Below are 16,804 nucleotides of genomic sequence, written 5' to 3'. Positions count from 1 at the left end.
CGTGAACCCAGAATACTGTGAATTGTTCCCAGAGCAGTATTGAATATCCTCGAATTAGATCTCTAATCCCTATAGCAACAATCGTGCATCAAGTTGATCCATGTACTTTTTTCTTCTCTTTTTCATTCTATAAATTGGACTCCATAAACACAGCACTGTCTAAGCCTATTGATTAGGGACTTCCCAGTAAATCATTAAGATATTCTATGGAGGCATTAGCACAACCTAAATGGTAAACAGAGTGAAGTCAATGGAATAAATACGCAACTTTGAAGAAGTAAGCAGCTTTGATGGCCTATGAATCATCCTCAGTAATGTGCTACAGTAACAATACTGATATACTCCGACTTACCTTATCATCAGAAGTGTTACAAAATACTATTTTCATTACTGGTATGCAAAGCGCCAGATCTCCTGACATTAGAATATTATGAGTATAATGATGTTACCTAAAGAACTGCACAGTCTGTGAACACTCTTCTCATCTTGTTACTATTAAAACCACATTAAGACCTCCTCATTTAGCTACCATCCAATTTCACTGCTGAATTTCACTTTTAAAATCATCTAGAAAGGCTGTGCAACTTGTGACACAAAAAAAAAAGGACATTCATCACAAAATTCATCCTGAATCAATAATTCGGTTTTCTAATTAGATTTCCAAGTTTTGCATTTGCCCTGAAATAGCAAAAATGAAAATGAAAATGAAAAAAACAAAACCAATAAATCCTTCATTCTCTGGCTTAATCTCAGGGAACATGTGTCTTTTGAAAGACTCCCTGCAACATTACAAGACAAGTGTAAAATAACTTCATATGCAATCCTTTTTCAGCTCTCCAATCAACAGAATATTGATGCTTCAGTTCTAAGCACTTCATTCCTTCATATTCAATATTTTATTCATCCTAATTTGCTGTATTGCCTTATATTGACTATATTGATCATCAGCATATTGTACCAACAGTTTACCTTCCCTTTACAATAACGTTTGTCAATCCACTGCTAAAACAATGTAGAAATCAATGGAGCAGTCATCCAAAGTTTGGATTTAATCACCTAAAATTCCTTTGCGTTCTCTCTTCATAACTACGTGTATTTTAATTAACAATATTTGTTAAACTAAAAGGATCACAGAATAACACTTTTTTTAAATGAATGGTGTGAGTATTGCCTACTATAACTGAATACATGAACAGGATAAAAAAAAAAAAAGTTAACACCTCTGTCAATTAATAAAACATATTCCAAAGACACAAACAATTAACAACTGATTGTTAAGGAAGATTTTCTGTCAGTTCTGTCCCATGACCCTGAAAAATCTGACTCTATTGGTTGTCAAAACTCCATTCAACTATTCTGCTGGCATTAATTGCTACACATTGTAGCCATCAGTCACATACATTTCAAACACATTATCTGATTCCTAAGTAAAATGTGGCGACACAAAATTCAACACAAAATGTAAAACGGAATACCGAAACTGGACATATATAAAATCTTAGAACAAAACGCAAGTCACAATTTGAAGATGTTTGGAGAGATGACTGCCATAAGACACTTTTGCACTGAATGGAAATAAACAGAAGCAATACTGATAGCAAAGCATAGCTGCTGCAGAGTTGTATGAATAATAAGGACATTATGCCTCATTATTAACCTCAGCAATAAAACAGTAATGAGGATTTACACCAATACAGAGCATGTGATTCGATTCAGAACTGAATAGTTTGTATTTTAAATTCCCTTGGTTTCCTTGCATTTCAAAATACAACTCTCTCTGATGACACAGCAGGCTGTTGACCACACCATCAGTGCTGTTTTAATGTGACTTTGGGATATTACACTTAAGAGGATAAAAATATGTTTAATGTGCACCCCCAAATAAAGATGGAATTTAACAGCTAAAGTGTTTGTATGTTTTGTCTGACTTAGTGATAAATGTTGATCTTAAAAAATTTAATCATGTGTATAAAACATTCACACCATGCAGACACTCTCAATTATGATTGTTTTTTTTAAGAATATTAAACAATTTACATACAAGTTTTATTCAATTTGACTTCTGCCAAAAGAATGCACTTCACTGAGTATCTAAACCACTGTAATTCTGGCTTGTTACAAGTCAAATAATTCAACAGGTATGTAGCCTGCCACTGTAGAAACAAAAAACAAAAAAAACAGTATTGAACATAACAATCCTTTAGGAAAAAAAAGTCAATTTCAGCATTAATCATTGTTGTTAAACAACTGCATATTGCTGGTAAAGCAGCTCTCTGATTTTATAATAATCCTCGCAGTGGCATCCTTCTAAGCCTATTCGCCCAGCTTCAGTCTGAAAGAAAAGGTAAAAGGAGTCAATGTATGATATATAATGTTGTGAATGTTTTTTATATGTATAAATTATGAGATTCGCCATCTTTGTCATGTCAGTTCTTACCCTGCGAACGGCTACCAGGTTGTTGCACACGAGGACTCCCCCTACAAACTCGGCCTGAATTCCCTCGCGTAACAACACTTGCTTGAAATCCGATAGCCTGGGTTCGTTAATAAAAACTGCCTGGTGCCCTGGAATCTGGAAATTAAATAGCAATACAATGGTTTAATTAGCATGTTTTGTAAGTTCACAACACTGCCTAAACACTAATGAAGTACATTTGAAAGTTCACTTGCGAATACATCCATAAAACACAAGACAAAACTAAACAAAAAGCACTGATATTACTAAAGGTCTTTAAAAAAATATCGGTATGAATTACACCGCAGCAGAGTCAAGGCAATGACTCAATTAAAATAACTAAAATTGACCAGTTCAGTTTAATAAACAATATTTATTAAAATAAGTATATAGCACTGTTTTCAAATGAAGGATGCAAGTACTTTAACTGCAGTTTACAAACTGTGGGATAATGTATTGACTATGAGGCAAGCATAGTCTTAAGGGAAAATGAGGACTGAGTTCATTGTAAAGTGACTATATTTCTGGAGGCTATGGGTCATTAACCAGCTTTGCAATGAACCCATATGGAACAAGTTAAAATGAACAGCAAAAAAACATGTAGTTTCATAACATGATCAGAACTCCACAAAGTCATACGTAAAGGAAGCGTTCTTACTTCATTCGAGGGCAGGGGCTCCAAGGTAGGAATGATATCATTCTCTTCTGACACTTCCTTCTCATCATCCCCAAAGAGCGTCTTGATCACTTTCTGCTGCGCGATGGCACTGGGGTCAGAGGTCAAGGACGAGGCGCAGGGAATTTCCATGGGCAGCTCCCCATCTTCAGTGTCCTCTTTGATGTCCCCCTCTTCAATGATCACTCCAGTGTCCACTTTGATGACCCTCATGTCCAGCACCCCGTCAATCCAGGCCAGCTCAGTGTCTTTGGCTCTGCAGAACTGCAGTGAGCTTACCAGGGAATCCTTCAGTCTGACCTGAATAAAAGGTCAAAAAGGACAACAGATTTAGTGATTGCAACAGATAAATATGGATTCAATGCACTACTTAGAGGTCATCTGGAATACTGTGTACAGTTCTGGGCTCCACAATTCAAGAAAGATATCGCTGCTCTAAAGGCAGTTCAGAGGAGAGCAACCAGACTTATTCCAGGTCTGAAGGGAATGTCCTACTGAGAGACTGAGGGACCTGAACCTTTTCACCCTGGAACAGAGGAGACTACATTGGGACTTGATTCAAGTCTTCAAAATCATGAAAGGCATCGACCACATCAAACCAGAGGAGCTTTTCCAGATCAGCAGGGACACACGGACCCAGGAACACAAATGGAAATTGGGCTTCAAGACATTCAAGACGGAAAACAGGAGACTTCTTCACACAGAGAACACACAATCTGGAACAAACTCCCCAGCGATGTGGGTGAAGCTGAAAATGTGGGAATATTTATTTAAAAATAGACTGGATAGGATCCTTGAATCACTTATTAATGGACACCAACTGAGCACGATGGGATGAATGGCCTCCTCTCGTTTGTAAACTTTTGGATCAACTTATGATCCAAAGTGTCTGGTTGGGTTTCTCAAATATTGCTACATTGGAGCTGTCTGGCACAATGAGCAGAGAATATGCTTAAAGATTAAGATGATAATGATAATATGATTTAGCTCGATTAAAAATTGTAAAGCATAAAAAAGTAATTAAATTCAATAACCCCACAAATTCCACAGTACATTGTTAAAGAAAGAAAAAATTAACCCTCCAAAAACAAATTAGACATTGAAAGCAGTGTCATGAGCAATGTTCCCTCTAAGCTGCATGCCTGCGCGCCTGAGCAGACTAGTTGAAGGTCCCGCGCAGCACAATTCTACTGAGTAGGCGATCGTCCAGTGAGCAGCAATAGCGAAATGAAAAGAAGAAACGTTACCTCTACAACCTCTTAAGAAAAAGATTAGTTTGACTTTCAAACAAGAATGGCTAAATGAAATAGTTCAAACGGATACAAGTGTCTGATATTTAGCTACGGAGCTAGTGGGGTCGTGTGCAAATTCATAAAATCATAGGAGAGTTTTCCACCAGGAAAACGTGGACCGAGTGGAAACTTGACTACCTAAAACGCCACTTAAGACAAAAAGGTCACATTGATGCTCTGAAAACATCATATAATCAAAAGCATGGAACTTCGATTAACCAGTTTCTTGGGGAGTCGAGAGAATCAAGAGAAAAGCATATTGACCTCGCCAATAAGAACAAGTCAAACCCTGAACAAATCAAAATACTGATCGATAACGTGCTTCTTGCCATTAAAATTAGCACGTCAATGCTGTCTGTTCAAGAAATTCATGATCATCTGGCAAAATATGTTAGCCTTCCTGACAGCTGGACAAGTAAAAACTATGCATTTCAATTTGTGGAGTTAATTAATGCAGTTTTACAAGCTGAGACTATGGAAAGTGTGAGAAATGCCCATGTTCACACACTGAAAGTCGACGAAAGTACAGACATTACAGTGCATAAAATGCTGGTTCTTTACATGAAGTTTAGGAAGCAAAATTACATCACTTACAAAACTGTGTTTGCCGGGATCATTCAGCTGGCAGGATGCAGCGCTCAGCATATTGTAGATGCAATAATACATTTCTACATGGATCACCGACTTGATTTACAGAAAATTGTAATGTTAACTTCCAACGGCGCCTCTGTCATGTTAGGTAAACATAATATAATTCTGTTTGTCCTTTAAGTCTGTGACCATCTTGATGCTCGATTTCCTGAAGGTGAGCTTAAAGAATGGTCTGCTTTTAACCTAGAAACACTGGATTCAACACTCAATTTTGATCATGGTACAGATGATGTAACCAGACTGACAGAGAAGTTCCAAGCTATTCTAAAACAAACGGGCGAGACTGCCACAGAGCGTATCTGTCAACAGTACAAGGATTTCAAGTTCACTATTAAAGAAAAACGAAAGATGGGAGCGCTGCAGACATTTGCTGAGATGGTAACCTGGACACTAAAAAGTTAGGAGTTCACTGAGCTTGTACAGCTGATTGACATTTGTGGAACTTTCCAAGCATCTAGTGCAGACTTTAAACCCGGTTTCAGTCTGATGAATCGGATCAAGACAAAATCATGGAACCGACTTGAGACCACCCACTTGGATCAGCTACTGAGAATCCAGTCTACACAAGCGGAGGGCCCTATAAACCAGGACAAGGTCTACAACCACTGGAAAGGGGACAAGGACAGACAGGAGAAGTTTTAAGGTAGGCTACAATGTGTTAGACTTGGACAATATTTTTACTGTTTACTGTAATAACAACTTTAATAATTCCTCAAGCATATCATTTTAATGTATAAAATAATTATTAATTAGTTGACTGAAGCTTTACATTTTGTTTAAAGGTTAGGTTACTATTTTGGTGTATGTGTACAGACCAGCAGAAATAAGCAGAAACAGGGGAATGTATATACCTAAACAAGTCTATAATCACTGAAGTGAAACAGACAGAAGATTGAAGGTACTTTTATTTGTATAGTGCCTAGCAATACTTTGATCTTAATTATTACTGTAATAATCTGGTGGTGTATGTGGTGTTTTTACTATTGTGGTGCATCTATGTTTTTTAGATGCTGCTCTGAGAGGCCTTCCACAGACCTGCAGGGCCAGTCCAGGGACTGATGAAGGTCTAGCAGCACCATGATGTCGGTATATATATATTAAATTAATATGTTAAGTGGTCTCAATTTTTCCCAGAGCTGTGTATATATATATATATATATATATATATATATATATATATACACACACATACAGTGAGGGATAAAAGTATTTGATCCCCTGCTGACTTTGTACGTTTGCCCACTGACAAACAAATGATCAGTCTATAATTTTAATGGTAGGTGTATTTTAACAGTGAGAGACAGAATAACAACAAAATCCAGAAAAACACATTTCAAAAAAGTTATACATTGATTTGCATGTTAATGAGGGAAATAAGTATTTGATCCCCTATCAATCAGCAAGATTTCTGGCTGCCAGGTGTCTTTTATACAGGTAACGAGCTGAGATTAGGAGCACTCTCTTAAAGGGAGTGCTCCTAATCTCAGCTCGTTACCTGTATAAAAGACACCTGTCCACAGAAGCAATCAATCAGATTCCAAACTCTCCACCATGGCCAAGACCAAAGAGCTGTCCAAGGATGTCAGGGACAAGATTGTAGACCTACATAAGGCTGGAATGGGCTACAAGACCATCGCCAAGCAGCTTGGTGAGAAGGTGACAACAGTCGGTGTGATTATTCGCAAATGGAAGAAACACAAAATAACTGTCAGTCTCCCTCGGTCTGGGGCTCCATGCAAGACCTCACCTCGTGGAGTTTCAATGATCATGAGAACGGTGAGGAATCAGCCCAGAACTACACGGGAGGATCTTGTTAATGATCTCAAGGCAGCTGGGACCATAGTCACCAAGAAAACAATTGGTAACACACTATGCCATGAAGGACTGAAATCCTGCAGCGCCCGCAAGGTCCCCCTGCTCAAGAAAGCACATGTACAGGCCCGTCTGAAGTTTGCCAATTAACATCTGAATGATTCAGAGGAGAACTGGGTGAAAGAGTTGTGGTCAGATGAGACCAAAATCGAGCTCTTTGCCATCAACTCAACTCGCCGTGTTTGGAGGAGGAGGAATGACCCCAAGAACACCATCCCCACCGTCAAACATGGAGGTGGAAACATTATGCATTGGGGGTGTTTGGGGGCCTAGCCAGTCTCCAGACTTTAATCCCATAGAAAATCTGTGGAGGGAGCTGAAGGTTCGAGTTACCAAACGTCAGCCTCGAAACCTTAATGACTTGGAGAGGATCTGCAAAGAGGAGTGGGACAAAATCCCTCCTGAGATGTGTGCAAACCTGTCAAATACTGATTTCCCTCATTAACATGCAAATCAATTTATAACTTTTTTGAAATGCGTTTTTCTGGATTTTTTTGTTGTTATTCTGTCTCTCACTGTTAAAATACACCTACCATTAAAATTATAGACTGATCATTTCTTTGTCAGTGGGCAAACGTACAAAATCAGCAGGGGATCAAATACTTTTTTCCCCTCACTGTATATAATAATATGCATATGGGCTTAATAAAATGTGGCTGGTTAAAAATATTGTACTTTCATATTATTTTTAGTTGCTGTATTTGTTGTAAAACTGTTAACAGAAGGGAGTAAGTAATCCAAAACTATATTAGTTTATGGTAACATGTCCTTTTTATGTAGACTACTGGTACAGTCGCAGAAGACATTTTTGCGCAAGTTGCTCACAGTTTTGAAGTTTGCACACAGAGACATTTTTATTTGCTCAGTGCTGTAAAAAAATAAGAGGGAACATTGGTCATGAGTGATGGGGATTGACTGAAAAAATATTAACAGGAAGAAAGCTCTTTTTAAACCTTGAAACCCAATCAATTGCTTGCATTACAGCATGTTTGTCTTCAACATTGGAGGTGAGTCAGACTTAACAGTTAATATTTTACAACATACGAAAAATCATGTTTAAAATATAAGCCTTCACTGTTTGGAAAAGCATAATTCTTTAACATTTGCTGTACTGAAACATACTGAAGATAAAATTACGGGCACAATTAAGAGTACACTAATGCAAGCATAGAAAATCAAGTTGCTTAAAATAGCCTGCTTTTCAGTAGACCTAAACATACATAGAGCATGAATTTAACTCGCTTGCATGTGCATACTGCTTGAGATAACATTGTTTAAATCAACTCTATTTAGTTTCTTAATAAGGTATAAGAAAATAAGGTATAATGAACATTATATAAGCAAGGGAAAAGCACAACAAACCTTGTTATAACATTTCTTTCTAGAGCAAATCCCAATGTAAGTGAATTGATTTCTTTTAAACTATAGTTCAGTGATACCTGTACACACATGTGTGTCAATTTGGAGAAATATACTGACCGTTGCACCATTGTTGCTGACAGAGATAACTATATAATTTTTAGGAAGCTGACAATGTTACAGTATTAATCATAGTGTATACACAGAGCAGAATACAGCAGGTGTAAGCATTGCATTGCAGGTGACCTGATTTTGCTTCTCTCTACAGCTGAGCTAAATGCATTGGACTGTTTAATTGACTGGTTTAAATATTAAAGTAGCCAATAATGTCTTCACTTACGAAAAGCACTTATACTATTTATTTTGATGTTTAATTTTATATATATATATAAGTAAAATATAAATAATATATACTCCTCCTACTTACAGTAATATGGTGCAATGCTAAACATATTTGAGTTGGTATAAAGGATTTTCTTAAGGTATTTTTTATTAACATGTTATGAATGTTCTAATTCTGTTTCATAACATCCTCTGCCATAATACCCCCAGTTTACGGTGTTATTTATTCATTCTGCAGATGCCTTCATCCAAGCAGACTTACAGGGGTTACAGTTTTGTATTTTGTGTTCCTGTATTAATATAAATAACAATACATTCAAAATCTAAGTATTATGCTGCTACTACTACACAGAAAAAAACAACACATAACCCTGCCTCATTATACCACTTTCTGATTAATCTTGTTTAAGTCCCTTATCTGTGAACCAAATATGTCTAGCTAAGCTACAATACACTACTTCAATATTTTGCAGTTATGTTATAGCATGTTAGTTTGAAAAAAACATGCACAGGCTACATAACTTAATAACAATATCACCAACAAAGTAACCTTACTTGGTAGATATGCGTCTCACTGGTGGCATCCACGGTTTCCTGTAGCTTGGGGGTGTAAATCTTAATTTCCTTCCCACTGAAAGACTTGCACGATTCGGCAAGGTCCTGGCTGGCTTCTGGAGGGCCGTGCACGATCACTAGCTGTCGCGGTTTCATCTGATTTATAATCTTTTTAATTGAATCCCCGTCTGATCGGCCTTCATAGTCTATGTAGGTAATTCTTGCTCTGGGAAAGAAAAATAGCCCCGGCCCCAAAAATCAGTTCCCTTTTAACCTTTCCTCTCGTGATATCTAAATTGACAGCTGCTGGACACACCATCCAACTTAAGATACAGGTATTTATTCTAACCCTGCTTAACGCAATATATAATCACAGAACTATATTACTGCTAATGTGAGGTAGAAAAACAGAAAATAACAAAAAGCATGTTGATTAGCAGCAATAACTAATTTTCACACATGTAATTTTTTCAAAAATGAACAGCATGGATGAAGGTCATTTAGTGTCATGACATAAAAAGCCTTTCTACATTTGTAAGCAGGTAATATTTTAGCTGTATCTTACCAGACTAGTTCAGCATTTGCATCATGCTTATTGGAAACTCAAACGTTTATAGTTTATGTAATTTAAACCCTTTCAAAGAGAAGTATTGGATTTTGTAACAGTTCTCAATGATCCCATGCAGTTCTGAGCAAACACTCACTTGATTTCGATGGTTTCTGTACATGAAATGCACTTTGTGGGCACATCTGACAGGTCTTGGTCCATAGGCTCCTCTCCATTGGTCATCCCCAATTCCAGTTTGTTCTTCTCTTCTTCGGTGGCTTGTAATTCAGGGACAAGAAATTCCTCCGGCCTAGAAATAAAATGCAAACTTACTCAAATAATACTCAGGGCTTATGTACAGAGAAACACTTTCTTTGCAAGCTGGAACTGCACCCACAGAATATTACACAAGCTTAAACTTTGGGGAAAAAACATCTAGGTGAACACATTACCTGATAATTTCCCCATATTCATCCCATTTGATTCTTTCTTCATGGGTGGGGAACATAGGGTAGGATTTCTTGGCCTGCTTGAAGAAGCTGCCCTTCCGATTGCCCTCGCCCTTCATCATGAGGTCGTGGTGCTTGGCCTTGCCAATGGTGGGCTGCTCCAGATCCTCCTCCATGTCACTCTCATCACTGGAGTCCACATCCACCCTGAAAGCAACAATCATTTATGGATGTCAATGATCGACTGCGGTGTTCCTCAAATATAGTGTTCACAATGGTGAAGCATAATCTACGACACAAATTCCGCTAGAGACAGAATAACCTGGGATTAAAAAGAAAAACAGGGAACAGCGAAGTGGAGCGAGAGATGTCATCTTTTAAAATAGCAGGCCCGTCGGGCGCAGAAAAGAGGGAGAGGAGAAAAGAGAACGAGTACAAGAGGCGCACGGTAGAGGAATGTTAAAGATGTTATCCATTATTTATTTCACCTCATCAGTTGCGTTGAGTGATGCTTGTGTGTGACCTCAATCAATGTAACAAATGCAAGTGCAATACAGCATTTTCAGTACTGAGTATTTTTGGTGTGGATGTTTTTTTTTACCTAAACTGTTTATTAGATATTGCTGTTTTTTAATGTGCACAGTGCAATATTTACATATATTATATATTTACAGTGCATGTTAAACTAAACTGCAATAAATGTTCTGTGATGTGCACTATTTAAATGTTTGTGTGTCTTTGTCTTGATGGGCAGCACTAAAATGTTTTGCAGCGAGGTGGGGGGACCCAGAATCAAATCTCGCCTAAGGCCCCCAAAAGGCTGAGGCCGGTCCTGACGGGAAAGGATAAGTGTACTTACTCTTTTGCTTGTTCAAGCTTCTTGGCTGCCTCTTTTTTCATTTTTTCCTTTTCCAGGTAATCTTCAAGGTCCCGGCCTTCTAATTTCATCCGTTTTCTTATCTATATCAACATCAACACAGACAACCAATTGTACAATTTGCTATTTTAACACCTAATGAATGGGAAGATAAAAATACCGACAACAAATAGCTTTTTTAATTACTGCCCTTATTAGCTGTATGGAAAATTGATGTTTTACAGCATGAAAGTAGGAAAACATTCAGTTTAAAAACTTAACTGCACTGTACAAAGCATCAGTCATAAAAACAGGTATATTGTAATGGCCAGTCCACAACATTAGCTTGCAGAAGAGAATGTTTAGTACATTTAAACATGACAAAATTGGACTGTAATTTCTTGAAAATGTGAATGACAAATTACACCACTGTAATGGAACCCAGGTCCAGTCCTCACCTCTAGGTCAATGATCTTCTCACCAGGGTTGTCAATCAGATACCTCCCCAGGGTGCCAGGGGTGGTCCTGTAAGTCAGGATGACAGAGTTCTTGGGGTCCCGGCTCCACTGAATGAAGAGCTCACGAGAGAAGCCCGACTCCAGGTCTGGCTGGCTGGCCAGGACGACTTTGGGGCTGGGAACTCGGGCCAGATCCGAGAGGCTGTGGCACAGTGAGAGGTGGCGGAATTGGAAGGGGTTGTTCCTCTTGTCCTCAAAACACCTCATCAGCTTGTCACTCATCCACTCCACCTAAAGGACAGGTTATTTCTCACCTTTAGACAGGGATAGCAGTCCTACGGATTTTGTACAGGTCTCTCTAAATCAAATCACTCAATACCTTGAATACAACGAGAATGTAAATAATTATACACTGAAGTAATTGAATCAATGAAGTAGTTTGGATAAAACAAACCACAGACTGTGGCTCTTTAGGCCCAGAGTTGGCCAGCCCTGACCTCTGCCTTTAAATAAAGAAGAGTCTCTCAAAATACACAAACCTGGGACTTTGAGAACTCCACCACATTGTAGCTGACGTTATTGAGCAAGGCAAGAGAATAGACCCCCAGCCCGGCATCCTTAGTCCTCCAGATCTGATCCAAGAGCTGAGCCAGTTCCAGCACTCTCCCCGCTGTGTCCACCGCGATCAGCACATTGCCATCGCCCCTCAGCGTCTCCATCACATTAGCTACGGTGACATGGGACAAAGCAAAACAGCACTGTCATCAAAGTCTCCCTGAAACAGGATTATGAAATGTGATGACCCCAAAACTTGACTGCAAAACTCCCATCTTTCTTACTGTTTCCATCCTTATGTAAATGAGGGAGTTGTGTATGAACCATATGCTGGATTTTTAGAACACAACATGGGGATCTCTATTCTTTAAACACTTTAAATTAAGGAAAAATGTGACAGCAGACTTTGGAAAATATCAGTTTAGTGCCACAGATTCATGGAAATTGGTTTAGCACTTTTTGCAACACAAGAGATATTATAAATTATTCTGTGTGCTTATCACACATGGGGAAGATGACAGAAAGATAAAAGGCTCCAAATAAATAAAATAGATTCTTTATTTCTACAAGACATACCTTACAGCCAATGTTTCATTTTAAGTACTTGATTACTGAACAAATTACTGAAAATGTGACGACTCTTTATCTAACACAACTATCTACTATGAAATCTCTTACAGTGGGGCCAACATAGCCCTAAACCCAGAGATATGAATGCATAAAAGATCTACTTCTCTGAGGGAAAGAAAAGAAAAATCTGATTTTCTCTAATGCTTCCTGCCTTTTTACGCAAGATAGCAACAATTACACAACCTAATAATATTTCAGGATTCTGCCCTTTGCTGGTAATCCTTTGCTTTTAAATCACAAGCAACCATTTCAAGATGAAGCTGGGAACAGAAAAACATTAACACTGTTGTTGATATATTATTAGACTACGCACATACTGGAGAAAGCTAAGGGGAAGTTTAGTTAAATCACATAAGAACACCAAAGGTATAAATACTCTGATACAAATCACAAAACTGATCAACTCGCATACATTTAGAATGTGGATCCAACTTAAAACTGTAAATTGTGGCATTTTAAGTGAGTTAACAGTAAGTACAGATTTAATTAAAAAAAAAACGGAATAATATTTACTGATACTGCTTTCTCCGAACATAATGTCATGAAATTTTACATCCAAAAAAAGGAGCCATACTTAGTAACTGCTCATCCCGCTGTTTTCTCCTAGGTTGCACATAAGTAGCATTGAAGGAATCCGTGATGAGTAGGGATGGCCGATTCACCATTTCCAAAGAACACCCATTCAAATGGCTGTGAAGACAGAATTAACGTTAAACAGCTCACAAAGTTGGGAAATTAAGACAGTCGAGTGGGGGGGAAATGTGTTGTGGCATTTTGACGCGTTTACACATTTGAATTTAATAAATCATAAAAAAAAAATCTTAGAACTATATTTGCTTGGAATCTGATGATGATTCAGACCTGAAACATCTGAAAGCATTTTTTTTAAATGTACTAGTATACATTTCAAATACATTTTCTTACAGTGATTTATAGAAAGTAACGTGATTATCGGTTGAGTGTGTGACTGCCTACAAAAAGGTCAGTGGTTTAGAACTACTCTGAAACCCCTGGCGCAGAAAAAGACTTCAAACATTTGAACAGTACTGCTTTCTTCCCACCCATCAATGTGTTTTTTCATTAAGGTTTTTCACAACCTACATTTCCCTCTTGTGGTTGAAGTCTACTGCATACACAATCTCCTCCTCCCCATCCTTCACAATCTTCCAGATTGTTCCTCCAATCATGTGACCAGCTGGAAGAGGTGTTATAGACAAGCCATGTCCTTTCCCTGAAAACAAATAAGATAATCAATTATTACTAAGAAAAATAAAACAGATGTGATTTTAATTGAATGTTAATACAGGCACCTAAATAGTATTGCCATGTAACCATGATGCAAGACCTACACTACGGTACTGTTGAGACTACCAGCATGCTTTTCAAAGCACTGCAACCATATCAAATTATACCTTTGACTGGAAGACACCTGCAAGCAAGTCTGAAGAACACAAGCACAGTACTAAAGTACGGTCCTCTGGTCAGGTGATTCAAAACCATGTTAGTCTTGCAGGTTGGCTATTGCTTTAGTGTGACCTTATTATCATATTATTTCTGCCTCGCTTCTCCATTGTTACACTCGTGTTTCATATTCTAAACTGACTTACTATTGTTGTTCATATTAAATGAAGGACTTCTGTCCCAATGCCTGAGCAACCACTCTCTTAACCAAGTAGTGAGGTAGCACAATCTGTTATGACTGAGAAGAAAAAGCCTTAAAACTGAAAAGTAGATAATGTTTTTTTTTTTTGTATGATTTGGCTAGAGGCTTTTACCTTTCAAGTTGACAATCTGGGAATACTTTAGCTGCTGTATTTTGTCAAAAGCTGAGTCTACATCATCCAGGGTAAACAAGGAGAAGTCTTCAGTGTTGTGTCGAGACTAACAAAAACACAGGAATGAAAATGTTCAGAAATAACCCACTTATGACACAATCCAACATTGGAATAAAAAATTCTGACATTAGATCAACTGACTTTAGCTTGTTATACTAATGCATTATGGCAAGATATTTACGACATTACATCATGATACAATCTGTGGGCAATTAAATGAAATACAAACCTGCAACACTTATTTTGCAGATAATGTACATTTGTAATATACAATGCGAGGTATTTAAGCAGGCAAGCTTTGAAGTGGACTTGGCTCTAAGCAAATTGTGGATGAAATGCAGACCTGCATCATATATTGAGACATTAAATAACTCAATGTGTTTAACTGGAATGGAAAATACTTTGTGGAAATGTGAATCAAGTGTTCAAAATGCTGCCAGTAAAATACAGTCAACTTAGCAACACCTTCAAGCTCCAATACACTGAACATTGTGAATGGAAAATAGGAGCTTCTTTACACAGAGAGTTGTGGGTGTCAGTAACAGTGTCTGTAAGATGATATCAAACATGTTACTGAAGCTGATTAAATGGAATCATTTAAGCAAATTCCTTAATCTTAATAGCAACACCCATTCTTAGGTTTAAAAAAATATTTGCTGTTAAATCTCATGTAATGGAGAACAATTTATACAATGATCTACAGAGACCTCTGGTTCTTTGTAATATAACATTCAATCAGTTAGTGTCCAACGTCCAAGAAAGATCCCACAAATTTCACAGCATGTAAGAATATTTGCAATTGTAATGAATTGCAGTATTTTGTAATGCATGTATAACAGAATATACAAATATGGGGACTTCATTTTAGCATATTAATGATGTATGTTCATCTTACCTGATATAGATCATACATAAACATCTGCCCCATTTTGTACACAGGAATGGTGGCATAAATAGTGCAATTCAGGCCCAGTTTGCCCACAGCATAAGGAAGGGCTCCGAGGTGAAGAGGGTCGGGATGAGAGAGGAGGACTGCATCCACCTGGTGAACGTGTCTGTAACACAGGGTGAGACCACAGTGTCAAATGAAAACGTGGTGGCGTCTCTCGCTGGTTCAGATCGTGCCATGGTCGTCTATCTGACTGTAATGTAATGTACAGACCTCTTCATTGCGTCGATGATGTCCATGGAGAAGCTCTCATCCCAGCCGCAGTCCAGCAGGAAGCGAAACTCGTCCACCTGCAGCAGGTAGCACAGCGCCGACTCCTCCTGCACCCCCGAAATCGCCGTCAGCTTGATGATGGATGTCATTGTGCCTGATGTCAATAACACCTTCTCTGTAAAGGACAAGCATGCATATTTTCGGATGTCTATTAATCGTGCACTTCATTGCCTAAGTAGCAGTAATACAGTTCACGTCTTCTATTCTAATTCTATTGATGCCATTTCTTTATTAAACGAATACACGCTTTTTGGACTACACCGGAAAATAGCCAGCAACGATTTTGTTTGTTTTTTGGTAATGGAATCAAATCCGATCATAAAAGTTTCAAAACGTCTATGGGTTTCTAACCAGATTATCACATTATGTCTGGGTCCTCTGTTAAACCAGCTACGGGTTTGCTCCTTCACTTGGTTTGAAATTAGATTTCCTAGTGTTAGCTGGTAACGCCATGTGTGTTTCGCAGTGATTAGCTAGTTGTTTGCATTAATGTACTATAAGGTGTATACATAAATAAAGCACATATCTATAAGATGCATACTCTACCGACACCGTATAAAGTTATACCAAAAGTTACACAAAACCGAGTGTTTACACTTAAAAAAAACACACAATCAAAAGGTTACCAACAACCGGTTACCGCCAAAGACTAGACTTGTGTTTCGCCTGAATGGACTGTGTTGTTCCTTGTAAAACAGACATGGAAAATGCAGCAACGAGGAATCAGAGTATAGTAAAATAAATAAGCACACGTTAAAACTAGAAAAACATAACAAAACAACAAGTCTACGATAAATAATACCAGGCCGAACAAGTTCCAAAGAAATAGTACTTTGAGATTTGAAATCAGTAAACGTACCATGAATGTAACCCCCCAAAACAAAGGCAATGTGTCAAGTTTAAGTCATAAGGTAATGTATAGATGGTAAATGTGTTTAAAGAACAAGGATGTAACTTTAAACGACAATGAATCGCACGTCCATCCTTCTAAGGGCGGCCATTACAGACTAAACTCGGGGTCAAAGGTTGTTTGGCTATACCACCTGAAAG

At 38.0% G+C, this 16,804-nt stretch overlaps 1 protein-coding gene across 1 annotated transcript; it reads right to left on the bottom strand.

Moving 5' to 3' along the window:
* Positions 1 to 1,034: 1,034 nt before the first annotated feature.
* cpsf2 (cleavage and polyadenylation specific factor 2) lies at positions 1,035 to 16,762 on the bottom strand. Its single transcript, XM_066694180.1, has 15 exons — positions 16,614 to 16,762; positions 15,695 to 15,869; positions 15,428 to 15,587; positions 14,473 to 14,578; positions 13,799 to 13,928; positions 13,272 to 13,387; positions 12,052 to 12,239; positions 11,513 to 11,803; positions 11,058 to 11,158; positions 10,202 to 10,405; positions 9,907 to 10,059; positions 9,203 to 9,428; positions 3,114 to 3,431; positions 2,438 to 2,572; positions 1,035 to 2,332 (listed from the first exon to the last, which is right to left on the bottom strand). Exons 2-15 carry the CDS (start codon positions 15,841 to 15,843, stop codon positions 2,240 to 2,242), a joined length of 2,370 nt encoding a protein of 789 aa, XP_066550277.1. The 5' UTR covers positions 15,844 to 15,869; positions 16,614 to 16,762; the 3' UTR covers positions 1,035 to 2,239.
* Positions 16,763 to 16,804: the final 42 nt, after the last annotated feature.

Source organism: Amia ocellicauda, chromosome 21, assembly GCF_036373705.1.
Source record: "Amia ocellicauda isolate fAmiCal2 chromosome 21, fAmiCal2.hap1, whole genome shotgun sequence".
Lineage (NCBI taxonomy): Eukaryota > Metazoa > Chordata > Actinopteri > Amiiformes > Amiidae > Amia > Amia ocellicauda.
Note: the sequence above shows the minus strand (reverse complement) of the source record. Positions and strands in the feature narration are given on the sequence as shown.

What these genes read in the sequence shown, in the direction of transcription:
- cpsf2 (XM_066694180.1), bottom strand. Translation starts at nt 15,843, where the DNA reads ATGACATCCATCATCAAGCTGACGGCGATTTCGGGGGTGCAGGAGGAG. An exon ending in ATCATCGACGCAATGAAGAG is followed by an intron (nt 15,588 to 15,694) that starts GTCTGTACATTA and finishes CCTGTGTTACAG; the next exon opens with ACACGTTCACCAGGTGGATG. An exon ending in AGAAGATCATTGACCTAGAG is followed by an intron (nt 11,159 to 11,512) that starts GTGAGGACTGGA and finishes ATGTTGATATAG; the next exon opens with ATAAGAAAACGGATGAAATT.